The 27276-nt window shown below is 43.3% G+C and overlaps 1 protein-coding gene across 8 annotated transcripts in view; it reads right to left on the bottom strand.

Moving 5' to 3' along the window:
• Positions 1–356: 356 nt before the first annotated feature.
• ZBED1 (zinc finger BED-type containing 1) overlaps positions 357–27276 on the bottom strand; it is a 290772-nt gene continuing 263852 nt past the window's right edge. For all 8 annotated transcript variants that reach the window (XM_084614140.1, XM_084614148.1, XM_084614147.1 and 5 more), the window contains one exon: positions 357–819. In XM_084614140.1, coding sequence (XP_084470266.1) covers positions 622–819 — 198 coding nt within the window. In that variant the 3' untranslated portion in view covers positions 357–621. The remainder of the gene's footprint in view (positions 820–27276) is intronic.

The following is a 27276-nucleotide window of genomic DNA, read 5'->3' on the forward strand; positions in this document are numbered from 1 at the left end:
AACAATTTTTCTAAGCCTTCCAACCTACCCTCCTATCTTAAAGTCCTTTTCTTTAAATGCATCTGGTTTCTGCTGAAACATCTGGGTAAAGGGTGTTGTACTATACTGTAGTTCCTGTGATGGATACAGTGTGATTATCATGAAGGACAAAAGAATGAATTATAATAATCTGTTACTTATTATAAAGTGTAGGCAGGATTTAAGAAGTTTAAGGAAAGAAACCCTAAATTTCCAGAACTGATAAAAAGTGGATTAAGTTATATTTGCAAGATTTGCAGAGCTGGTTTTAAGACATAACAGTCCCACAAGGGACAGTCTCTTCTTGTTACATAAAAAGGGAAAAACACAATTCTGCACAAGGTTAAAGACTTTTTTAATCACAGACCGAAACATCATGATTACAAAACTGATGGTTAGATTTAAAACCACCCTATACACATTTCTGTGGGAATATTTCCCCTTGACTCCCTAGCAGACTATGGGTTCAAGTGAAAAGCAGCACTGTTCACATTTGCCTTTGGGATTGAACTGTGAATTCCAGGATGCTGGTTCATGCTGCAAGAAGTCAGGTAAGGATGCTTGTTGGACACATTTCATTCACCCCGTTGGAAGTGGCTACTTTTAGAGATCTCTGCTACCTACATCAGAAATCCTAGTCATCTTGCAGCTTTCAGTCCAGAGCCTTCGCTGCAGCTCCTCATCATATGATACATCAGTAGATTTTGTCCTTTGCTCATTGTAAAGATAGATGCCACCAACTCCTTCCAGCTCTGGTGAGACAGCTGCATAGATGGATGTGGAGGCTCCTTCCTCTGGAGTCTGCAGACAGTAGAAAACAAAGCTAAATGAGACAGGTGCATATACATAAAGACATTGGTTCATCACTATACACTACCAATATCAAAGAGCTTCCTTTGTCCTGTACCCAGCTTTGTGGTTTTATTCACACTCTGATGAGGAAGGGGAGGAAAAAGGCCACATATCCAGACAGCCCAGTATAGCATTTTATTAACATTCTATTTAGAGACAGCTTCAAGCCACAAAACTCTCACATGCACATGGAAAACTTTGAGATATTCAGAGACAGGATTTTAGTCCAGGCCCATCCTTTCCAGCAATAATCCAATAAGAAGTTTGTTTCTTAGGGAGGTAGATAATTCATTTCTAAAAGCAAACAAAAATATTAAAATCGCTAGTGTAATTATTCATTTTATAAGGATAATGTTTATTAATCTGCTCTAAGCAGATGAAGGTGTAGTCTGTGTGTATAAAGCACACTTTTTAATAATGTGGCATGAGCAAAAGACCATGACAACTATGACAGCAAATGAAAATTCTGCTGTTTAATCCAACCAGGAAAGGTAAACCAGAATACTATATTTTGCATAAAACATAATTATCAGAGTTCGCTGCTGTCAAAAAATAAAATGGAAGAAGCTTTGTAACATTTGGCATGAAACAAATGTTTAAATCAAATTAATACCTTATTTCATGAAACACCTTTCATCTTGAGGGAAGGGGGAAGTTCCGGATGACTGGAAAAAGGCTAATGTGGTGCCAATCTTTAAAAAAGGGAAGAAGGAGGATCCTGGGAACTACAGGCCAGTCAGCCTCACCTCAGTCACCGGAAAAATCATGGAGCAGGTCCTCAAAGAATCAATCCTGAAGCACTTACATGAGAGGAAAGTGATCAGGAACAGTCAGCATGGATTCACCAAGGGAAGGTCATGCCTGACTAATCTAATCACCTTCTATGATGAGATTACTGGTTCTGTGGATGAAGGGAAAGCAGTGCATGTATTGTTTCTTGACTTTAGCAAAGCTTTTGACACGGTCTCCCACAGTATTCTTGTCAGCAAGTTAAAGAAGTATGGGCTGGATGAATGCACTGTAAGGTGGGTAGAAAGTTGGCTAGATTGTCAGGCTCAACGGGTAGTGATCAATGGCTCCATGTCTAGTTGGCAGCCGGTGTCAAGTGGAGTGCCCCAGGGGTTGGTCCTGGGGCTGGTTTTGTTCAATATCTTCATAAATGATCTGGAGGATGGTGTGGATTGCACTCTCAGCAAATTTGCGGATGATACTAAACTGGGAGGAGTGGTAAATACGCTGGAGGGCAGGGATAGAATACAGAGGGACCTAGACAAATTGGAGGATTGGGCCAAAAGAAATCTGATGAGGTTCAATAAGGATAAGTGCAGGGTCCTGCACTTAGGACGGAAGAACCCAATGCACAGCTACAGACTAAGGACCGAATGGCTAGGCAGCAGTTCTGCGGAAAAGGACCTAGGGGTGACAGTGGACGAGAAGCTGGATATGAGTCAGCAGTGTGCCCTTGTTGCCAAGAAGGCCAATGGCATTTTGGGATATGTAAGTAGGGGCATAGCGAGCAGATCGAGGGACATGATCGTCCCCCTCTATTCGACATTGGTGAGGCCTCATCTGGAGTACTGTGTCCAGTTTTGGGCCCCACACTACAAGAAGGATGTGGATAAATTGGAGAGAGTCCAGCGAAGGGCAACAAAAATGATTAGGGGTCTGGAACACGTGATTTATGAGGAGAGGCTGAGGGAACTGGGATTGTTTAGTCTGCGGAAGAGAAGAATGAGGGAGGATTTGATAGCTGCTTTCAACTACCTGAGAGGTGGTTCCAGAGAGGATGGTTCTAGACTATTCTCAGTGGTAGAAGAGGACAGGACAAGGAGTAATGGTCTCAAGTTGCAGTGGGGGAGGTTTAGGTTGGATATTAGGAAAAACTTTTTCACTAGGAGGGTGGTGAAACACTGGAATGCGTTACCTAGGGAGGTGGTGGAATCTCCATCCTTAGAAGTTTTTAAGGTCAGGATTGACAAAACCCTGGCTGGGATGATTTAATTGGGGATTGGTCCTGCTTTGAGCAGGGGGTTGGACTAGATGACCTCCTGAGGTCCCTTCCAACCCTGATATGCTATGATTCTATGATTTCCTAGTCCAAAGATAGCATAGTGAAATATTATGGTAATCATATAACAAAGAGACTATTCACAGGGTAAGATATTACTCAACATGAGTAAAAAAATCTGGCCCAGGCAAGTACAGTAATGGTAAATGTTGATTTTTCAATAAAAACCACTCTACACTGGGAAGACATTGGGAACAGTAAAACCAAATATGGCCCTGATATTGCAAAGATTAATGTGCATGCTGAACTTTACATACTGGGTGTAGTTCCACTGGCTTCAAAGATACTATTTACACTGCTTTAAGTTAAGCATGTACATAATTCTTTGCCAAATAAGGGCTTAATTCTTAACCAGGACTGCCTTGTAAAGGAGGCTTGTATCTCAATTAAATTTTTGAACCTTGGATAAATAATAAATCATCATCACTAACAGCAACATATTAAATTTCTTAATAGCAGAAGGATAGCAATTAGTAGTAATCATTAATATTTTAATGATTTAAATTTCTTAATAGCAGAAGGAAAGCATTGAGTCTTAAGGTATTGTCTGTATTTTAATTATAAATCTAGTGATACAGTAAGCCTATTACTCATGTGATGGTTCATTGGACACTGTGTTACTGAATTCAACAGCTCTTTGGGACACACAAGTCTCAGCCCTGGTCTACACTAGGAGTTTAGGTCAAATTTAGCAGCGTTAAATTGATGTAAACCTGCACCCGTCCACATGATGAAGCCCTTTTTTCGGTTTAAAGGGCTCTTAAAATCGATTTCCTTACTCCACCCCTGACAAGTGGATTAGCACTTAAATCGGCCTTGCCAGGTCGAATTTGGGGTACTATGGACGCAATTAGACGGTATTGGCCTCTGGGACCTATCCCAGAGTGCTCTATTGTGACCGCTCTGGACAGCACTCTCAACTCAGATGCACTGGCCAGGTAAACAGGAAAAGGCCTGCAAGCTTTTGAATTTCAATTTCCTGTTTGCATGGTCACCTGCAGCTTGCCACGCTGGCCAGAGCTCATCAGCAAAGGTGACCATGCAGAGCTCATCAGCAGAGGTGACCATGATGGAGTCCCAGAATCGCAAAAGAGCTCCAGCATGGATCGAACGGGAGGTACAGGATCTGATCGCTATATGGAGAGAGGAATCCGTGCTATCAGAACTCCGTTCCAGTTTTTGAAATGCCAAAACATTTGTCAAAATCTCCCAGGGCATGAAGCACAGAGGCCATAACAGGGACCCGAAGCATTGCCGCGTGAAACTTAAGGAGCTGAGGCATGCCTACCAGAAAACCAGAGAGGTGAACGGCCGCTCCGGGTCAGAGCCCCAAACATGCCGCTTCTGGGATGAGCTGCATGCCATTTTAGGCGGTTCAGCCACCACTACCCCAGCCGTGTTGTTTGACTCCTTCAATGGAGATGCAGGCAACACAGAAGCAGGTTTTGGGGACGAGGAAGATGATGATGATGAAGTTGTAGATAGCTCACAGCAAGCAAGCGGAGAAACCGGTTTTCCCGACAGCCAGGAACAGTTTCTCACCATGGACCTGGAGCCAGTACCCCCCGAACCCACTCAAGGCTGCCTCCTGGACCCAGCAGGCGGAGAAGGGACCTCCAGTGAGTGTACCTTTTAAAATACTATGCATGGTTTAAAAGCAAGTATGTTTTATGAGTGATTGAAAACACTCATTTGAAAATTTGAATGGACACTATTATGTAGCCATAATTACATGTACAGTGGTCACTGAGTAAATAGCTGGGCTCATAACAATGACAACATCTATGGTCAGTACAAAATGTCAGATACCACAAATAGACAGGACAAGAATCTGTGATACAGCTTTCAAGACCAGAGACTTCATCCTTGACTTAAAAAGCCTTATTCTACCCTTCTCTTCCATGCATCCCTCTCTCCCTCCTCCCATTTTCTCTCCTCTAATCCACTATTCCTCTATTTCTACCCTTCTCTTTGCTCTGCCTCAATTAGGGGCCAAGAAAGATCTGGAGATGTTTCATCAACTATACTATAGTGTTCTCCATAAAGACTTAGCCAGCACCACCAAATTGATTTCAGACTACTTGAACTGCTAACCCTGAGCAAAGTGAGGACTTTAATAGGTTCATGCAATATTAAAATGGTTTACATTTCACTTTTTAAAAAGAAAGAAAATTAGAAACAGAGGAGACAGAGCTGAAAAGTGCTGCTCTTTCCAGGACAATGCTGTGGCGGAGGACAATTTATTCTGGAATCAGAGATATTAATATTAATATATAGTAAAAGATGCAGTACTGGGTTGAACAAATTGTGAATCCAGTTTCAAAGAAAAAAATTGAAGTATGGAAGGCTCAGCAAGAAAGACACATGTTTTAACTTGGATAATTGATACCTACTGCCAGCTTTTTCATGGAAATTCTAGTACAAGAAAATTGAGAAAGCTTCTGAAGCCTTCTGTCAGACTCTAGGTGTGTCACTTAAAACAGAAACAAAGCTGAACTATTAAATGAGCAGACATTGACTTAGGAGGAGTATGGCCACTGTTCTGAACCCTACTGAAATCAGTAGGAGATCTATAGGTGCTCAGAGCCTCTGAAAAATCAAGACATTTTCATTTAAGAGCCTAAATATGCATTGAGGAGGCTAACCTTAAACGGTCATGTTTGAAAATTCTGGCCTTAGAGACAGGTTTTCAGAAGTATTTAGGGACCAAAAAATGTCAAAAGTTAGGTAGTGGGAGTTTTGAAAGTGCCAAGGTGCCTAACTCCCATTGATTTAAATAAACTATTAAAAGGATGTATGATGCAATGGTGGCAAATATGTTTTCAACATAGTGCAATGCTGGCTGTGACACCAAAGAGCTATGTATATTTATTAGAATATATAGAACTTTTATCTGAGGCCAGGAATTTATTAGAATATATAGAACTTTTATCTGAGGCCAGGAATAGTAACATGTTTTGTGTCTCACACATATGATCTGATGCTGGATCTAGTCTTCTGAACAACAAATTTAGCAAATTCAGCAACCACAGCAATTACAACTTGCTGAGGTATGAGCACTCATTTGATCAGTCACGTACTGAGTGGAAGCCTGTCAAAGCCAACAATTTGTACTACCAATGCGTGTATTTCATATGGTTGCATGCAGTGCAAAGGGGACTTAAAGATGTCCTAATCATGTAGTTGGGCCCTGAATGATCACAGTGGTCCCTTCTGGTCTTGGAATCTATGAATGGCATCAAGCCAGCATAGCCAGTTCTGCTCCACATCCTTCTAACCTCCCAGTGTAGGGAGGAAGACTGGAGGGAGGAAGACTGGAGAATACTGCACTCTAGAGATTCCTGTCAAAATAACAGCCTCTAGAGTGTTATAAACTGGGATAAGGTAGGGCAGCCCTGAGGCTATTCTAAGTTACACTGGGAGCTAACATGGTTCCCCAACTGCCCCCAGGATAGCAGGCCTATGTGAAGTATAAATTTATTACTATTAACCTTATCCTCTCCCATCCCTCTTCCCTCTTATTGTTTATCATGTTTTGATTTAAATTAGATTATAAATTTTTCAGGGAAGGAAAAGTATATTCTTATGTATTAATACAGCATCTCGCGCAATGGGGCCTCAACCCTAATTGGAGTTTTAGGGTGTTAGAGAAACACAAATAATAAATAATACTAATAGTCTCATGGTGAATGTGTCTATTTGGACTATGAGTCTCCCTTCATAGTGATACCATTAGAAGGTATATGAATTGTTTCATCATGGCCCGTTTCTATTAGTTTGCTCCTTCCACAACACTATATAGACTGAACCATCATGGTTGATGTTTTGCAACCATATCTGTTCTAGGCGCTAGTCAAACAGGAGCTTAAACTGCTCGCTATGGCAAACTGTATCTTCCCAACTCCATGGGCCTGTTTGGCAGCATCCCAGCCTATATAGAACTTATTGGACAGCAGCCAATATGGTTAAAATTATACATCTGTTCATTAGCAATTTTTCTCATAGGGACACAAGGCCATCCAATGAGAAGTCCTGATGCAGATGACTCTCAACATAACCGGGGGCGGCTCTACCAATTTTGCCGCCGAATTGCTGCCGCGGGACACGGACTGCTGCCCCATTCTGAATGCCGCCCCAAGCACCTGCTTGGAAAGCTGGTGCCTGGAGCCGGCCCTGAACATAACAACGTTAACCATAAAGTCAAAGGGCCTATTGCTAAGAAAAGGCCTACTGGTAAGTGAACCAAACCCCCATGAAGTTTTAAGAATAATTTTCAATAATAATATTAAGTAGTGTAACTTTGATGAAGAGGGAAATTTAGTTTAATAAGAACGGAAAGTTTATTTGCTTAATGTTTAATATAATATTCCTTTTTTAACCACAAAACATACTAACCACATGAGGATGTCAAGTCTGGATATTGCAATATGTGCTTAGAAATTTACAAACATGTTCCAGACAAAAGGGGATGTCTGTAACTGTCATGCGTAAAAAAAGGAAGTTATGGCTTGTTAACAACCTATCTATAAAAGATTGCAAGTTTGAGTTATTGATCGGATCAGACAGGACTGGGATCAGACTGGCATTGGCTGCAAACTTTGGATTGGGTATTGTATATCTATTCTTACTATGTGCTACTCTTAAATAATAAAGGCAACTTTATTAATAAAGACAATCAAGCCTGACTACTCCTGTCTCCCTATTTCATTGTTACCATCTCAGACCGAATCACTAACAATGAAAATGTAATCAATATATATGTAAAGGTAACACAAATTCCTCCATATTATAATAGTGCCTAGAGGCCCCAGCCACAAGAACTGCATTGTCCTAAGTACTGGACAAAGGTATAGTTAGAGCCAGTCCTTTCCCAGAAGAGATTACAATCTAAGCATACAAAGGTGGGAGGGGAAACAGAGGCACAGCCAGTCAGTGATTTGCTTAGGTCACAGATCAAAGATAGGAGTAGAACCCAGTTCTCCGGAGTCCCAGTCCAGTAACTTAGCCATCAAGTCCATGCTTGTCTTTCTTCTCTGAGTTTGTAATATAATATGTCATTCATTTATTTATAGTCATTTCTATGGCTTTCATTACCATAGCATGCAAGCACCTAATTATAAGAGAAAAAGTACAGATCTTTTTTAACCCTCTCCTCAATCCTAAATGTAGACTGATCTATCATTAACTAAGAATACTTAACCATAGTTTAGTATTCACACTAGAGACTTGTTATGTTAAAGAGCAATACTGTTATTCCTGTTAATCATGCTATGCCTTAATTCTACCGAGAGTTTTCAGCTATCATTGTTATTATCTGAGTCATATAACTGACAACATAAGACAGCTCCTCCTTCAGTAAACACAACAAAGCTACTTGGAGAGAGATCCTCTTTGATTTCTAATGCTAGAACATCTGCTCCATCTAATGACTTACATTCCCTTCCCTTTGTTGAGAAACCAATTTAAATATGAAGCAAAGAGTGAATGGATCAAAATTAAAAGAGGAATCAAAACAACAAACCCCTCCTGACAGCTTTTAATTAATAATTCTGCCATGCATAGTCTCATGCCAATTTATAGTTCATCCCCACTTCAGTGAATTCTTTCAAAGAATGCCAGCATTCTGGGTAACCACAATGATACACCACAGCAAATCAGTAGTGTTTAACTTACACAGATTGCTATATTACCAAGCCAAGATGTTATGAGAACAAGCAATGTCCCAACTAATAAAAATGTTTCCCAGTGGATTTGGAATTTATTTTCTTCTTAATTAAATGCACACCTGTGTAATGTACAACGACTTTTCACATCACACGCAATGATGTAAAATACTTTTCACAAAGCAATCACTCTATAACTGACCTATCTGTAGTGAAGACACCACTATACCAATGGGAGAGCTTCACCCATAGATGTAGTTAATCCACCGCCCTGAGAGGCAGTAGATATGTTGATGAGAGAAGTTCGCCTGTTGACAGAGCACTGTCTACACAAAGGGGTTAGGTTTGTATAACTACATCGCTCAGGAGTGTGGATTTTTCACACCCCTGAGTGACATAGTTATACCAATATAGATCTGTAGCGTAGACCTGGCCTTAGGCAAGTCAGTTTACCTTTCTGTCTCAGTTTCCCCATCTATAAAATTGGATAATGATACTTTCTCACTTACTTTACAGGGTAGTTTGAGGATGAATTATCTATAGGATGCTCCGAACATACAAAGCACTCTAATGTTTTGATAGTATTAGTGTAGGAAACCTATTTGTCAACCGTCACAGGTTGATAAAGCATAACACAAAAAACATTCAGAGTAATTTATTAAATACTCCAAAGATATAGAGCACCAGGTATTTCAAGAGCACTACCATTTCCAAGTAAACACCTAGTGGTGTCAGTACTGGAACTGAGTAAGCCTTCAGTCCTAACTACCCAGAGAGTAAACAGATAAACTATCCTCTGAGGTGCCTGGTAAAGGACCTGATCTTGACACCCCAGTCCCACTGAAGTTAGTCATTCATCTCACTTGGATAAGAAAGAATTAGGCCCAAAGTGTGTGTGTGGATAGTGTTCAGTAAGATAAGCAAACTACATAGCTATTTTTAGCCCTGCAGCCTGAGCCCCGTGAGCCCAAGTCAATTGACCTGGGCTCTGAGACTCAGGGCTGCAGATTTTTAGTTTGTAGTGTAGACTAACCTTGAGTCTTTTGACGAAGGAGAAGGGTAAGGAGGAAGAAGGATTATATTGCTTGATTTCTGAGCTTGAGATTCAACTTCAGAATCATGGTGAGGACTTCTCTAACTGGTCTTTGGGCATATTATTATATTGTAATAGACCTATGAATGAAAAGCACTATATGGCCCCAATCCAGCAAAGCACTAAAGTACATGAATAACTGTAAGCACATGGGGAGTTCCACTGACTTCAGTGGTACTATTCATGTACTTAAAATTATGTACATGCTCAAGAACTTTACCAAGTCTGGGGCAACAGGAGCTAATTAGGGCACAGCTTGTCAGTCAACTAAAAAAATCTCTCTAGATAGTCATAAGCCCCTTGTTGCTATGGCACATGAGCATCTCTTTCATAGGCATACCCTGGGAAGTCTTCCCTCTACCTGTGCTCTCACATTTAAGAAAAGTCTGAATTTTTGATCACATACATCACAGCTCTGGTTAATTCCATTCATATGGTGCCACTCCAGAAAGGAGTTTCCACGGGAGAAGATTTATTACATTGTGCCATGCTTCTCAGTCACTCCCAGGGTGAAGTCCCTGGCTCCACTGAAGTCAATGAGAGTTTTGCCATGGACTTATATGGGGCCAGGATTCCACATTAGAGTATATAAGTCTATAGCAGAGACCTCAAAAATGTTTAACTCAGATCCAAAATACATAGTGGTGACATTATGCTATACATAGCAAAAAATGCATGGTTATCCCAAAGGTCCCATGTAGAGCCAACTGAAAAGCAGAATTTCCATCTCATGGGAAATTCTGGTATTTTGACATTTTTATCCTGAATTAGAACAGAGGGTCAAAATATCAACATTTTCATGGAATGAAAAGTTCTGAAAATTTTCAATTCAGAAACATTTTGTTTTGATTTTCTTGAAGGCAAAGTCAACCAACAATCAAGCTTTTCCAGTGAAAACATTTTATTATGGGAAAATGTTTCATTTTACATTTTTCAGCCAGCCTACTTCCCATGCGTAATGAAATTTTGTGGCGACATTAATGGCACTATAATGTATACGTTTTGCAAAGATACCACATAAATAGTTATCTTTGCTCTATAAAATCTATTAAAAAATTCATTCTTCCAACTAGCCACACAATCTGAAAGGTCTCCTCTCCTGTGTAGCTCCTAAAGCCTGGAGGAATGGTAGTCCTTTGTTTCAGTGCTAATAAATAAAACACATTTGTGTTTGTATATTTTCTCCCTGTAGCGCATTTTTAGAATAATTTTAGCAAATTGGGGGACCTTGCTGCATAACTTGCTACGTGACACTGGGCCACTGAAAAGGATGTACATTTTGCAAGTTTCTTCTACCTGATTCATTTCCCCCTGATTTCTGTCATTATTGATAGATTTATACATTCATACATTTTAAGGCCTAAAGGATCCATCGGTCTAGTCTGATCTTCTGTACAATGCAAGCTATAGAATTTCACCCAACAATTCCTGCATTAATCCCATAACTGGTTGGGCTACAGTGCATCTTTTAGAAAGACATCCAAAAATGCTTTAAGTAATAGAGAATCCAACACATCCTTTGGTAAGTTGTTCCAATGGTTAATTGAGATCACTATTAAAAATCTGTGCCTTATTTTTTTGTCTGAATTGAGCTTTTTCTGCCTTTCTTCTGCTTGATTAAAGAGTTCATTACCATCAGAGATCTTCTGCACAGCTAGGTACTCGCAGACTGTGATCAAGTCATGTCTTAGCCTTCTTTTTGGTAAGCTAAGTAGATTGGGCTTCTTATGCTTCAGACAACAAGCAGGTTTTCAAGCCTTCCAATCATTTGTGTAGCTCTTTTCGGAACCTCCAATTTATTCCCTTTTATGTGTATAACATAGGAAGCATGTTTCTAACTGGTAGTAACATTTTAAGGGCAACCATTGTAGTTGTTTTTGTTTTCTTATCAATTAAAATAAAATAGAATACTGACTGTTCATTAATTTCAAAATCATTATCAGCCAAATCATCAACTAGCTAAAAGCCGGAATAATGAAACATTTACCCCAGGACTTTTTCTTCCCACTACTTGGCTGCTTTCCTCAGTCTCTTCTGCGGTACTTCCTCCCTTCTCTCCCCTCCGCCCACCCGCACACACACTCCTTGCTACTTCTGTGTGCTAAGGATGAGAAAAATGGTACTGCCATGTTGGGGCAGGCTGCAGTCTTCTCCACAGGACTGACTAGTAGGCAGATGGGGGAGCAGCAAATGCAGAGCAAGAACATGGGAGAGGAACAATTTCAATTTTCCTGCCCAAACGCAGAGTGCTCCACAAAATGTGGTCTGCACAGAGTTGTTTTTCAGAAGTCCTGTTTTTGAATAGTGACAGGAGTCATAGCTGAAGTGGTATACTGATGTGGAGGCTGGTACAGTATGTGCACGTCCTGTGGAAAACCTGTGGGAAAGAGTGGGTTATCAGGCCCAGGATATACAATAATGGCTCAGAGCTAATTCAGGCATTGAGAAGAACAAGAGCAATGGCAAAGGGCCAAACCCCAAGGTAGGAAAATGAAAAGAAACTGAAAAGAGAAGGAGAAGAAGGGGAGAAATACCTCCTATTTCATTTGGCACCAAAATCCTTCAAGAGTGCAACAATTTTTCAGAAATATTTCTGAGATGAAAATCTTCTCATAAATCCAACCAGCTTCCTCAGTACCTCACCAGCTCCTCCTCATTTTGTTCTCACTCAGCTCCCCTACCTATCTTACCTAGGCCTTGCTGCTCCACCCCTTCAGGGCATAAGCAGCTTCTGCCCTCATCCTGCAGGATGCCATTCAGAATAAACAGGCGCTTCCGAGTTTCCAGAATTATCACTGGCCACAATAACAGCTGTAAGAATTAACCTTTTCATTGTATTAAGTGCTCCAGGAAGTATTTTGTTGTGCTTTTATTTGTAGGGGTCTTTAACGAAAAGGTTAGAGTGCTTGTTTAGAATGGGAAACGATACCGTGAGGTTTATGTGGGGCAATAAACACACATTGTGAGCTCATCAGGTGATGAGATAATGTGCTTCATTGGGGGGATATATTGAACTTTGCCCTTTAATAATTCACTTTGGCTCTCTTATGCCATGCGTACTTTTTATTGTGACTGACGTTAAAGAGTGAGCCTGTTTCCTCATTTTAACGTTGTATAAACAGAGATAGTCCTGGATTAAGCCTTTGTTTGCTGGGGAAGTTTCCAACTGAATTCATGAAGGAAAATCGTTGTGTGTTGTGATGCAGTAAATGTTTTTAACACATAAAAATAAATGCAGGGACTTGAACTCTGATTCTGAATCAGCTGGCACTGTGCTTCAAATCCCTCCACTGTCTCCCCTGCACTTACTGAATCATGCTTAAAATTCTGGTCCTCACCTTCAAGTCTCTGCACAATTCTGCATCCATTTATTATTTAGTATGTACTGTACAGCAGAACCCAGGGGCTTCAATCAGGGCTCTACTGTAATACCATGCAAACAAGTTCACACACTAAACTTTCATCTCTTTCTCAGCTCACTCTTTTTTATAACCCCCATCACTCTTTTGTTTCACCAGAGATGCCACCCTCACCCCTCCCTTCATTTTCTTTTCATGCCTCCTTCCATGCTGCCACCTGACCCTCACCCATGCCTGGAATAATGTTCCTACCCCAGTGTGCCAAGCACCCACCCTCCCTTCCCTCATACCCCTCTGGAAAGCCCAGTCTTTCCACAAGGCCCACAAATGTTAACTCACTGCCATATAGCTCCATCACCACCCTGATTGTAAAACAAACAACACATTTAAAGTTATCACTCTCCTCTGGGTCTCCCAGGACATTCTCATTTGATAAATACGCTTAATTCACCCCGATGGTGCAGTGGGATGGAACTTGAGGTCTTTTCAGTGCTTGAGGAGCCAGGCGGCTTCAATGCCATCCTAGCAACCCCCTTCCTCAGAACACCACTCTCACTACTGCAACCCCTCCATCAGCTTGCGTAGGATATGTGGAAGTCTGCAGTGGGTCAGCTATTCTGGCAGACTCCCTTCTCCCACTTGCTGGAGCAGACACGAGTGGTAGCCAACATGCGTGGTGGTGGGGTGCGATAGCAGCATTTTGGTGGGAAGGAATAAGTTCAACAGAAGGAGGAACAGACCTACATCAAGTGAATGCATGTCAGCACCTTGACCCAGCCAGCCCTGCAAAGTGCAGGGAAAGGTGTTCACAGATGGACGGGAAGGTGGCGAGAGTGCACTAGCTGTCATGCATACAGGCTGGGGCAGAAAGTGCAGGTCATCCTGTGAAAAGCACAAGCCAGCAAGAGTGGAGGTGAAAGTGACTCTAACATGTTGTGCTTTTTGTATTCTTGGATGGCTGGGAGCTACCTTGGCTCAGCCCCAAGGGCTGCTCTAACTTCCGGCCTGGCTGCAACAACCCCAAATTACTGTCTGGTGTCCGAGCATAGCCGGATGGCAAAGTGCATGAGCCACAAACACTCTAGGACACCCCGTTCTTTCCTCAGGCCTGCTCCTGTGTGGGGGCTACATTGAGAGGCAGCAGAGGGTCGTTCTGTTGGCCTACACAGCTCTGGGGATTGCTGGTGAGGCAATCTGGCTAGTTTTCAGTCCCCAAGCGGCATAAAGGGGCCAAAATACAGCTCAGAATCAAGAGTCAGGCAGTTTTGTGATCAGCACATTTTCATAATAAAATATTCGCTTTTCACTAATCTAAGACTATCCTTAATGAATGAAAGATAACCAACCTTTTACTTTTAAGTCTGTACTCAGTAAAATAGGATTACAATTGTTTGTGAACTTTGCAGAGACTGTAACACAGACAGGAAAAAAAAAGTTAATTTTTATTTGTGTAATCCCTAAGAGCCTCTGACAGTCTGCAAGACAAACAGTTTTAATTATTCCTCCTTGCTAAATCACTATTCTCATAATTTCATCAGAAAAAGTAATGTATTGTCTACTACACAGAAATCAGCACAACTGGGATTAAAAGGAGAGCCATGTACCCTGAGTACCTGCAAATTAGATCATCAAACTGACAAATTCATCTTTTTGCAGCTCTGTCCTGAGATAACATGACATTTAAAAAACAAAGACTGTTCTAGTCATTCTGGGATTTGTGGCAATTTAAAAGGTTGAGGATTTCTTTTCAATAGTAATGAAAAAGAAATCCAAAGAACCCGTCAGCTATTAATAAATACTATACAGCTGTTACATGTTGCTGTAAAATAAGTTACTTATTTTTCTTAATCTGAACCACTGGTGCATGAAAATAACTTTAAAGCTAATCATTGATAATGACTGTGCTTAACGAGTAGGAGCTCCATTCTGAGGAAAAAAATGGCTCTAATTCATAAATAATTCCTGAAGCCATGAAGCATATGAAGCTACACCCACAAGCAATATGCACGCTATTTAAGAGTTCTACAGTAATATTTGCTTTCCTTCTTAGATTGAGGTGCATTTTTTTCTTTGCTGTGATACTGCGAATATATAACAACTCGACATTAGTTTGAAACATAAATGAACCTATGTGGTTTGCAGTTGATCAATCTCAGTGGCAGGAGTGCTTAGAAGTGTCACTGGGATACTGTGGATTTGGCACTCTGTGTTGCACTGTTTATTCCGAGGGATGTTTAATGACCACGAAATAGACTTCAATTTTTATAGGCCTGGCTCATCACTGCATTACTCGAGTTTTATGTTGGTGTTCCTCCTCTGAAGCCAATGGAGTTATTTCAGCATGAACCTGGAATAACACAGTGTGGAGGAATTTCTATGGCCTGGGTTATATAGGAAGTCAGATTTGGTGATCACAGTGGACACTTCTGACTTCGGAATCTATGACTTTATGAATCCGGTCCTATGTCTTTTCCAAAAGACAGGCCTCTCCAGCAAAGCAATGTCCCAGATGCACTGGGCCACTGCTTGGAATAGCTTGAATGACACAAAACCACTGGCGTGTCAGTGAATCTGGCCTAATGGCTCCTAAGGACTTTGCTACACTTGCGAGTTAGAACGCATTAAAGGAGCCCTGGGCACACTAGCTCACTACCTGTCCACACTGGCAAGGCATGTCGAGCGCTCTGACTCCGTGGCTAGAGCACTCCTGGTACCCCACCTCAGCGAGTGGAATAACGTTTAGTGCGCCCTCGCTGGAGTGCCCCAGCGCCAGTCTGGACACCCTAGTCTGTTAGTGCACTCTGATCAGCCTCCAGAAGAGTCCCACAATGCCTGTTCTAGCCACTCTGGTCATCACTTGAACTCTACTGCCCTGCCCTCAGGTAACCAACTGTCAGACCCACTCTTTAAATTCTCTGGGAATTTTGAAAATCCCCTTCCTGTTTGCTCAGCCAGGTGTGGAGTGCTCTCAGCGAATTTTTCCAGGTGACCATGCCTCCACGCGCCAGGCGATCCCCAGTAGGAGCAATGGCGAGGTGCTGGACTTCATCAGTGTTTGCGGGGAGGAAGCTGTCCAGTCCCAGCTGCACTCCCGCTGTAGGAATTACGATACCTTTGGGCAGATATCAAGGGACATTATGGAAAGGGGCCATGACCAGGACGCTCTGCAGTGCAGGGTTAAAGGGAAGGAGCTGCAGAATGCCTACTGTAAAGCCAGCAAGGCAAACAGCCACTCCAGTGCTGCCCCTGCAACCTGCCGTTTCTACAAAGAGCTGGACGCAATACTTTGGAGCAACCCCACCTCCACTCCAAGTACCACCGTGGACACTTCAGAGCCCAGTTCAACAAGGCAGAAGGAGGAGGAGGAGCAAAGTGGGAGTGAGGGTGCTGAGGCAGGGGAAGACGCCCCGGAATCCCTAGATGCATACAGTCAGGAGCTGTTCTCAAGCCAGGAGGAAGGTAGCCAGTCGCGGCGGCCGGTGCTTGGGGAAACACCAAAAGAGGTTCCCAGTAAGCGGCTTTTATTTTGGGAAGGAAGTTAGTCGGCCCGGGCTCTTGGGGCGAGGAGGGTTAGGGCTGCATGCATGCCTAGATGCGGAATAGAGTGTTGATGTGCTCTCTCACATCGGGGTAATCGGCCTCAGTGATCTCTTCAAAGGTCTCATCCAGAACTTGGGCAATGCGCTTGTGCAGGTTTCTCGGGAGAGCCACTGTGGTCCTTGTCCCAGCAAGGCTAACTTGTCCGCGCCACTGTGCCATGAGGGGCAGGGAGACCATTGCTGCACACAGGCAAGCTGCATGTGTGTCAGGGCGGAAGCCGCATTGCAGTAGAAGACCCTCCTTGCTTCCCAGGTCACCCTCAGCAGCAAGATATCTTCCAGGACGAACTCCTGTGGAAAATGTGGGGACAGTGTTCAGTATAGGGGCCCCCTGCAGCTGTTGGCTCTCCCCAAGGCACAGAAACCCAGAGGACAGTAGAGCTGTGAAAATCAGTCATGCTTGACCCTGTGCTCACTGATCATTTTGGGGCTCCTGTGGGTTATGTGCGCTCACTTTGGGATGGGCAAATTATGCTTTTGTGTAGACTGTGCTTGCCCTTAAGTATGGGGGAATCATTGCTCTGTCTGGTGTGACCAATGCTGTCTCTGTTTAGTGTTGCATTTTTGCCTTTACAGATGCAACCTTGAGATCTCAGCCATCCGTGTTATCACTGGCCGAAAGACTCCAAAGAATCAGAAAGAGGCTACGTAGAAGCAAGGAAGACATGTTGCATGAAATAATGCAGCATGCAAGTAATGAAAATCAAAAAGAGCAGGAGTGGCGGGACAGTGAAAGGAGGATCCGCCAGCAGAATGAGGAGCAACGGCACAAAAGTATGGTGCTCCAGCAGCAAAGCACGGATCGGCTGATAAGCACAATGGAACGCCAAGCGGACTCTATCCAGGCGCTCATAGCCATGCAGGCGGAGCATTACCGTGCCTGCTCCCCTCCTCCCCCCCGCTGCAGCCCTTGTCCCAAAACGCTTTCCCTTGTGCCCCCATTTCACCTCCAACCCACTTTCCCCCACATCCGGGTTCTTACCACCACCAGCTGCCTCCAACACCTGTAGCGTCACCACCCAGCCCTGAAAACTACGACCCTTACCCACTGCACTCGACCCCCATCACCATGCAGTATAGCCATCCCAAAGTGCAGCATTCATTGCACAGCACTCCAGACAGGAAGGCTGAGTATGACAACAGGACATGCACAAATCTGTGATTGTACCGTGCCCCACCCCACCCCCTTCCCCTTTCTGTTTCCCAAGCAGTTGTGTTTCATAGAATCATAGAATATCAGGGTTGGAAGGGACCTCAGGAGGTCATCTAGTCCAACCCCCTGCTCAAAGCAGGACCAATCTCCAACATTTCTTTTCAATAAATGAATTTTCTTTTCAATAAATGGATTTTTTGGCTTTGAAAATATTCTTTATTATTGCATAAAGTAAAAGATACCTTAGCCCAGGAAAGAAACAGGCACTGCAATTCAGCTTTGCAAACACAGATTCCTACTAATATTGGAACCACTGCACTTCACTCCCGTGCAGGGCACCAGACATTACTGGTGGCTTTCAGCCTCAAATTGCTCCCCTAAGGCATCCCTGATCCTTGCAGCCCTGCGCTGGGCCCCTCTAATAGCCCTGCTGACTCTCTGAGTTCCATGCCTGAGTGAATCGTTCATCCTTCCCTTCACAAATGTTACGGAGGGTACAGCATACAGATATAACTGAGTCATGCACCTTTCCAGTTCAGCCTGCATTAATGTCAATGAAATGCCCACGGTAATCCACAAGCGCCTGGAGAACCATAGAGAAATACCCCTTCTGATTAATGTACTCTGAGGCTAGGTGGGCTGGTGCCAGAATTGGAATATGTGTGCCATCTATCGCCCCTCTGAAGTTAGGGAAACCCATTTGTGCAAAGCTAGCCACAATGTCATGCATGTTACCCAGAGTCAGGTTCTTCTGAGCAGGATGCGATTAATGGCCCTGCAAACTTGTATTAACACTATTCCAACGGTCGACTTCCCCACTCCAAACTGGTTAGCAACAAATCGGTAGCTGTCTGGAGTTGCCAAATTCCAGATTGCGACGCCACCCGCTTCTCCACCGTCAGGGCAGCTCTCAATCTCGTGTCCTTGCGCCGCAGGGTGGGGGCGAGCTCCTCACACGTCCCATGAAAGTGGCTTTTCTCATCTGAAAGTTCTGCAGCCACTGCTCGTCATCCCAGACTTGCATGACGATGTGATCCCACCACTCATTGCTGGTTTCCTTAGCCCAAAAGCGGCGTTCCACTGAGGTGAGCATGACCGTGAATGCCACAAGCAATCTCATGTCATATGTGTTACTCGAGTCGATATCTTTGTCGGAGCCCTCACTGTCACTTTGGATCATAAGGAATAACTCGACTGCCAAATGTGACGTGCTGGCGAGACTTGTCAGGATACTCCTCAGCAGTTCGGGCTCCATTCCCGCAAACCAAAAGGGAAGACAGAGCATGCAGTACAAAAAATGTTGAAAGATGGCACCAAAAGTGGATGGAAGCACAGGGATTGCTGGGATGCAAATCGATGCATCATGGGGTGTTGGGACAGGACCCAGAATGCCCCGCCCCCTTCCCACAAGCCACAGCGTCAGAATGGGAAGAGGTGCTCTGTGGGATAGCTGCCCATAATGCACCGCTCCCAATGCCGCTGCAAGTGCCGCAAATGTGGCCATGCCAGTGCGCTTGCAGCTGTCAGGTGGACAGACTGCAGCGCTTTCCCTACTGCGCTCTCCGAAGGCGGGTTTAACTCAAAGTGCTCTACATCTGCAAGTGTAGCCATGCCCTAAGAGTATCCTGGAAGAGAGGTTTATCACTGACTTAGTAGGTGCTCTGTTACTTTCTGAATCATCACTAACACTTCTTAAAGTATAACAGGCCTAATTCTCTAATACGGCCTTCCATCTTGGGTGGTCATTTACACCTATGTGAATCCAGTGCAAAGCGGTCATAAAACTAAAAAAGCTTCCAAATTAGAATTCTCTGTTCACTTACAACATTAGTAGAATTTTTCACACATAGTTCCCAGTTATAACTGACTCCAGGTTCAAGGCAACATGAGAATCAGGCCTTTCAGGTATTTTCTTATAGGTCTGCCATTCAAGTACTCACCATGCCAATCAGACCTTTATCTATATTATTTAGAACGTTAATATCTGCTCGTGCACAGGCAACTTCTTTGTTAACATCTGCACTGAACTATAATATGGTATCAACATCTGGTCTTAGGGGGAGATTTTCAAAGGTACAAAGGTCAGTTAGGTGCCCAATTCCCACTGGAGGGCAACAGGAGTTGGATACTTAATTTTACATGTGCCCTTGAAAATCTTCCCCTGGATACTTTCCTGATAGTCACAACGTTGACAAGAAAAAATATAACTGTAAGATAATAGAGGGAAAAACCTGTTTGGTCTTTTAAAAAAATGACTGCTCTTCTAGTTTAAAGAAATGCAGGGAATACTCTGTAAAAATCCATAAATGATCTAGCACAATGCAGAAACACTGCTCAGAAATTTTAAAATATAATGTTTAAGTACAAATGTTTGTATTAAATGTGTCTTTAATGAGTAAAGAATCACAGGAATTGGGTGTAACTGTTATGATCTTCTCTGTCAATATAATCAAATTTGAGTTTGAGTTTTAATAATTAGGCAAATATATCAAATGAAAAATGATACCCATGGGTTTGTCAATAACGTTCATTTCAAACACAGGTCTTGTCTACACACAAAAGCTGTACTTCTTCACTATTTCCGAATGGTATCAAATGTAGCAGGCTAGTGGGTATTAAACCTGAGAGAAGAATATCAATAATACTGCAATGCCTTGTTTTTGGTTCTTTGTTAATTCATTCATAATGTGAAGGGCACGGCAGGAAGCTACTATGCTACCACAAAGCACATATCTGGGCACCTTGCACTGTCTGCTCCCAAGCTTCTGGCTTAACTTAAAGAAAAAGTTACAGTCATCTTTCTTGTTCTAAGTGTTGTTAGCAGACCTGGCACGACGTGTTTCATAGTTAAAAAGCCCCACTGAAGAGCTTTTTTTGGTTGCTTGGAATGAAGGTGAGCTGATTGCTTGTCAGATGTACCACAGATCTGCCCTTTCTTTTGATTTGAAAGTACATTAACTGGAGGATAATTGCAAGGTTTCTGCTCCATAATTTGCACTGACAATGACAAATAGTATGTGGAAGTTAAAGGATTGTGTAAGCTGCCAGCATTCTCAAGGCTTTGTCTTCAGTGCAATAACTACGTTTATACTGGAATATTCTTTAGTTTTGTAGGTGACTTAAATTTAATATATATATATATTTGCCACATTAGAATGACAGGTCACATTCCTGTTTAGCATATGGTAAAAAAATATAAATGACTCGGTTCATGGAGAAAATGCAGTATATGGAAAACAACTGAATATAAGAGTAATACTTTAACATGAAAACTACCTAGAATCGTGGAAGTCAACGAATGGCTACGCAGGTGGTGTCGGAGAGAAGGCTTTGGATTCTTTGACCATGGGATGGTGTTCCATGAAGGAGGAGTGCTGGGCAGAGACGGGCTCCATCTTACGAAGAGAGGGAAGAGCATCTTTGCCAGCAGGCTGGCTAACCTAGTGAGGAGGGCTTTAAACTAGGTTCACCGGGGGAAGGAGAACCAAAGCCCTGAGGTAAGTGGAAAGCGGGAGGAAGCACAGGCAGGAATGTCTGTGAGGGGAGGGCTCCGGCCTCATACTGGGAATGAGGGGCGATCAACAGGTTATCTCAAGTGCTTATATACAAATGCACAAAGCCTTGGAAACAAGCAGGGAGAACTGGAGGTCCTGGTGATGTCAAGGAACTATGACGTGATCGGAATAACAGAGACTTGGTGGGATAACTCGCATGACTGGAGTACTGTCATGGATGGTTATAAACTGTTCAGGAAGGCCAGGCAGGGCAGAAAAGGTGGGGGAGTAGCACTGTATGTGAGGGAGCAGTATGACTGCTCAGAGCTCCGGTACGAAACTGCAGAAAAACCTGAGTGTCTCTGGATTAAGTTTAGAAGTGTGTGCAACACGAGTGATGTAGTGGTGGGAGTCTGCTATAGACCACCGGACCAGGGGGATGAGGTAGATGAGGCTTTCTTCCGGCAGCTCACGGAAGCTACTAGATCGCATGCCCTGATTCTCATGGGTGACTTTAATTTTCCTGATATCTGCTGGGAGAGCAATACAGCGGTGCATAGACAATCCAGGAAGTTTTTGGAAAGCGTAGGGGACAATTTTCTGGCGCAAGTGCTAGAGGAGCCAACTAGGGGGGGCGCTTTTCTTGACCTGCTGCTCACAAACCGGGTAGAATTAGTGGGGGAAGCAAAAGTGGATGGGAATCTGGGAGGCAGTGACCATGAGTTGGTTGAGTTCAGGATCCTGACGCAGGGAAGAAAGGTAAGCAGCAGGATACGGACCCTAGACTTCAGGAAAGCAGACTTCGACTCCCTCAGGGAACGGATGGCCAGGATCCCCTGGGGGACTAACTTGAAGGGGAAAGGAGTCCAGGAGAGCTGGCTGTATTTCAAGGAATCCCTGTTGAGGTTACAGGTTACAGGGACAAACCATCCCGATGAGTCGAAAGAATAGTAAATATGGCAGGCGACCAGCTTGGTTTAATGGTGAAATCCTAGCGGATCTTAAACATAAAAAAGAAGCTTACAAGAAGTGGAAGGTTGGACATATGACCAGGGAAGAGTATAAAAATATTGCTTGGGCATGTAGGAATGATATCAGGAGGGCCAAATTGCACCTGGAGCTGCAGCTAGCCAGAGATGTCAAGAGTAACAAGAAGGGTTTCTTCAGGTATGTTGGCAACAAGAAGAAAGCCAAGGAAAGTGTGGGCCCCTTACTGAATGAGGGAGGCAACCTAGTGACAGAGGATGTGGAAAAAGCTAATGTACTCAATGCTTTTTTTGCCTCTGTTTTCACTAACAAGGTCAGCTCCCAGACTGCTGCGCTGGGCATCACAAAATGGGGAAGAGATGGCCAGCCCTCTGTGGAGATAGAGGTGGTTAGGGACTATTTAGAAAAGCTGGACGTGCACAAGTCCATGGGGCCGGACGAGTTGCATCCGAGAGTGCTGAAGGAATTGGCGGCTGTGATTGCAGAGCCATTAGCCATTATCTTTGAAAACTCGTGGCGAACCGGGGAAGTCCCGGATGACTGGAAAAAGGCTAATGTAGTGCCAATCTTTAAAAAAGGGAAGAAGGAGGATCCTGGGAACTACAGGCCAGTCAGCCTCACCTCAGTCCCTGGAAAAATCATGGAGCAGGTCCTCAAAGAATCAAACCTGAAGCACTTGCATGAGAGGAAAGTGATCAGGAACAGCCAGCATGGATTCACCAAGGGAAGGTCATGCCTGACTAATCTAATCACCTTTTATGATGAGATTACTGGTTCTGTGGATGAAGGGAAAGCAGTGGATGTATTGTTTCTTGACTTTAGCAAAGCTTTTGACACGGTCTCCCACAGTATTCTTGTCAGCAAGTTAAGGAAGTATGGGCTGAATGAATGCACTATAAGGTGGGTAGAAAGCTGGCTAGATTGTCGGGCTCAACGGGTAGTAATCAATGGCTCCATGTCTAGTTGGCAGCCGGTATCAAGTGGAGTGCCCCAAGGGTCGGTCCTGGGGCCGGTTTTGTTCAATATCTTCATAAATGATCTGGAGGATGGTGTGGATTGCACTCTCAGCAAATTTGCGATGATACTAAACTGGGAGGAGTGGTAGATACGCTGGAGGGGAGGGATAGGATACAGAAGGACCTAGACAAATTGGAGGATTGGGCCAAAAGAAATCTGATGAGGTTCAATAAGGATAAGTGCAGGGTCCTGCACTTAGGACGGAAGAACCCAATGCACAGCTACAGACTAGGGACCGAATGGCTAGGCAGCAGTTCTGCGGAAAAGGACCTAGGGATGACAGTGGATGAGAAGCTGGATATGAGTCAGCAGTGTGCCCTTGTTGCCAAGAAGGCCAATGGCATTTTGGGATGTATAAGTAGGGGCATAGCGAGCAGATCGAGGGACATGATCGTTCCCCTCTATTCGACATAGGTGAGGCCTCATCTGGAGTACTGTGTCCAGTTTTGGGCCCCACACTTCAAGAAGGATGTGGATAAATTGGAGAGAGTCCAGCGAAGGGCAACAAAAATGATTAGGGGTCTGGAACACATGAGTTATGAGGAGAGGCTGAGGGAGCTGGGATTGTTTAGCCTGCAGAAGAGAAGAATGAGGGGGGATTTGATAGCTGCTTTCAACTACCTGAAAGGGGGTTCCAAAGAGGATGGCTCTAGACTGTTCTCAATGGTAGCAGATGACAGAACGAGGAGTAATGGTCTCAAGTTGCAGTGGGGGAGGTTTAGATTGGATATTAGGAAAAACTTTTTCACTAAGAGGGTGGTGAAACACTGAAATGCGTTACCTAGGGAGGTGGTAGAATCTCCTTCCTTAGAGGTTTTTAAGGTCAGGCTTGACAAAGCCCTGGCTGGGATGGTTTAACTGGGAATTGGTCCTGCTTTGAGCAGGGGGTTGGACTAGATGACCTTCTGGGGTCCCTTCCAACCCTGATATTCTCTGATTCTATTGATAATTGAGAGGGACCACCAGAACATGCAGAATGCCTTAGCCTGCTGAGTTTTAGATTCATATCTTATTCCATGATAATGGCATTGTGTAATGGTTGTAATAAAATGCCTGCAAAGCTCTGTTAATACATATTCACCATCAACCAGAGATACAAGCTGATACCAGGAGTTAGGCAAATAGAGAACTAGAGCTACATGTATTCCACTGTGATATTTCATGGCTACCCTATGTGAAAATAAGTGATTTTTTTTACGCAGCAGAGAAATGTACATGAACAAAAATTTCCTGGTGCAAATGAGTCTGCAATGCAGTGATGTTTGCCAGAGGAACTGTGCCTATTTATCTCATACCTTGGAGAACCAATAAGGAAGATGCATATCTCAGTGACATGATTCGTAAACAGATGTTTCCATCACAAATATAAGAGAAACCCTACATGCTGCCAAGAGCAATGAAAAGTGCATGAGGGATTAGTGAATTGCATCTAAATTTAGGGCCGTTTAAGAGACCTATGCCTCAGTCTAGTGTACCATTTATTTCTTGACTGTTCAAATTTTCAATATAATCCAAAGGATTTATCATTTTTAAATCTAGACATGGATTTACATCGGAGGACAAACATATAGCTCAGCAATTCTGTGGACTGTTAATACATCTTACCTGTCACAAGGGATCAGTAGCCAGGGGTTTACCACAGGCCTATAACTTGGAGTCCAAGGGCCCACGAGAGGCTATAAACTCACCCTGCCCTGTTTAAATTACAGTATCATGTTTTTAAAAACCACCCTAAAAACCACTGAAGCAGCACATTTATTTGTCAGTTTTTTAAACGTGTCCATCACCAATTCTCTGTGTGTATATAAAAACGACTCAAGATTTAGTGTTACAAGCATCAGTTCAAATGAAGCAGACTCACCGTACTAAAACAAGAACATAAAAATACCTCTCCCAGCCTCTCATACAAAAGCCTGAACATAATGATGGTGTTTTCTCGGTGCTCTGGAGGTTAACAAATGCAGGCTTATTCAGCCCACCGAGAGACATGATTCTAGAGTTAAGGATACTGGACAAACACCTCCCTTTAACCCTCAGGCAGTCCACTCTAGCAACGGTTAGCCAGAGTTCATGAGCTGACCTCAAGTGTCACAGCAGGGTACTAGAAGAGCTACAATCTTTCAGGGAGCCACAAATCAAACTACATACGTCTTGGAAGATCAAGATCAGCACTTGACCTACACCTGGTAACGAACAGCAAACCAGGGAAGCTTATGGGAGCACTAATGTATTTCAATCAACCTGCAATCAACCCCTCCACACAGCTTGGCCTCTGAATTATGCGCTAGCTGAAGTTTCTAAGGAACCTCCAAGGACTGCCCAATCTCCAGGAGCACATTATGGTAATCCAAATAGGAAGTGAAAAAGGCAAAAGTACCTATTGCTGCCACGCATCCCAGTTTACTGATACAAATTTGTTCTATGTAATGTCCACAGCTTTCTTTAACCTGAAAATGAACAATAAAAGTTCCTACTTTGGTTGAAAGCTGCTCAACTCAGATCTCTATTCACATAGTCCAGTACTTTCCACTATGGTTCTATATCAGTACTGTGGGAACCAGCTCTTCTTGTCAATTGCCAACAGGAAGAACTATTATTCCGAAAAGCACAACAGAGAGAGATAGGTCAATAAGCAGGACATCTGGCTGAGGTTTTCAAAAGGAGGAGCTGATTGGTTTGAAAATCAGGGTACTTATTTAGGTGCCTAAATATTTACTTGGGGCCTTACTATAAGCATCCTCCCCCCCTTTTTGGTCAAAAAGGCAATGAAAGAATGGCAGAGAAAACAATGTGATCATAAAGAGAAGGATTTCCAGCATGAGAGAAGAAAACAAAACTTACCCCTATTTATTTTGGTTTATGACAAGTCAATAAACACCTCTGTGCTTGTCAATTCCCCCATTTATGACATATGCTGGCAGTAAGTACTGTTAAAATGTCAGCCTTTGCCGACAACGATCAAAGAATGGTTCTTAGAATAGGAAGTGACTTGCACAGGATTCCACTGGTAAATGCTGGCTTTTTATGGCAACCACTGTAGGACTGCCACAGTCCTGCTATATCCCAGCCTCTAAATTCTGATGCTTCAGATGCCTTGTCATTTTAGTGTCGAGAGCATGAGTATAAGCAGAACACCACAGCTACATCATCACACGTGCTAGTACGGTGTGGGAGCACTGACGGTCCCGCATCTCCTTTAGATCCTCTTCTGGAAGTATATTGAGTGACCCAGAGATGACAAATCTAAACATCTTGCCATAAACACATTTCATAGTCTATTACTTTTTAAAAAGCTGGAAATCTATGACCCTTTCAGCAGTTCATGTTTGACCTAATGCAGTGCAGACCTTTCAGAAAGGTTACACAGCCAAAGCACTGGGAGAAGGACACATTTACAGTATGTAGGCCGTTAACAATAGCTGAAAAAGAGGCTCGGCCTGAATGAAAACTGACTGAGGACTGAACGTATGGTTGCAACTGCATTTACAGTGAAAATTATTCAGAAAAGTGATTAGATAAAACTGCCACCTTCTGACTTACCAGATCTACTTTCAGCATCAACAGTGGCAAAAATACATTTTTCCCCTTTTTAACTTCTGTTACTCTGTAGAGCTGTCAAAGGGAGAGGTGGCCCTTTAAGGGGGTTGGGGCTCAGCTGCACTGGTGCCAGGGTAGAACAGATATATAAAAGGGTCACATGATGCATTGCATAGAGACATACACGTTAGTTCCCAGGGGGACAGCCTGGGAAGTGCAAGTCTGTAGAGAGAGGAGCCGGCTAGGAAGGTTTGGTGAAACTTTTGTGTTATTTTGAATTTTACGCTAATAAACCAGACTCCCAAAAGTGGAGAGTTACTGAGAAAACACCCACAGTGCAAAGTTTTCTTAATTAGAGAAACCAAGGCAGTGGCAAGCCCAAGAGCCAGACTGGGTAAACACTGCTTCTACAAGAGTCAAAAGAAAGATGATTGTG

The sequence above is a fragment of the Lepidochelys olivacea genome, assembly GCF_965140295.1.
Source record: "Lepidochelys olivacea isolate rLepOli2 genome assembly, chromosome: 1".
Classification (NCBI taxonomy): Eukaryota; Metazoa; Chordata; order Testudines; family Cheloniidae; genus Lepidochelys; species Lepidochelys olivacea.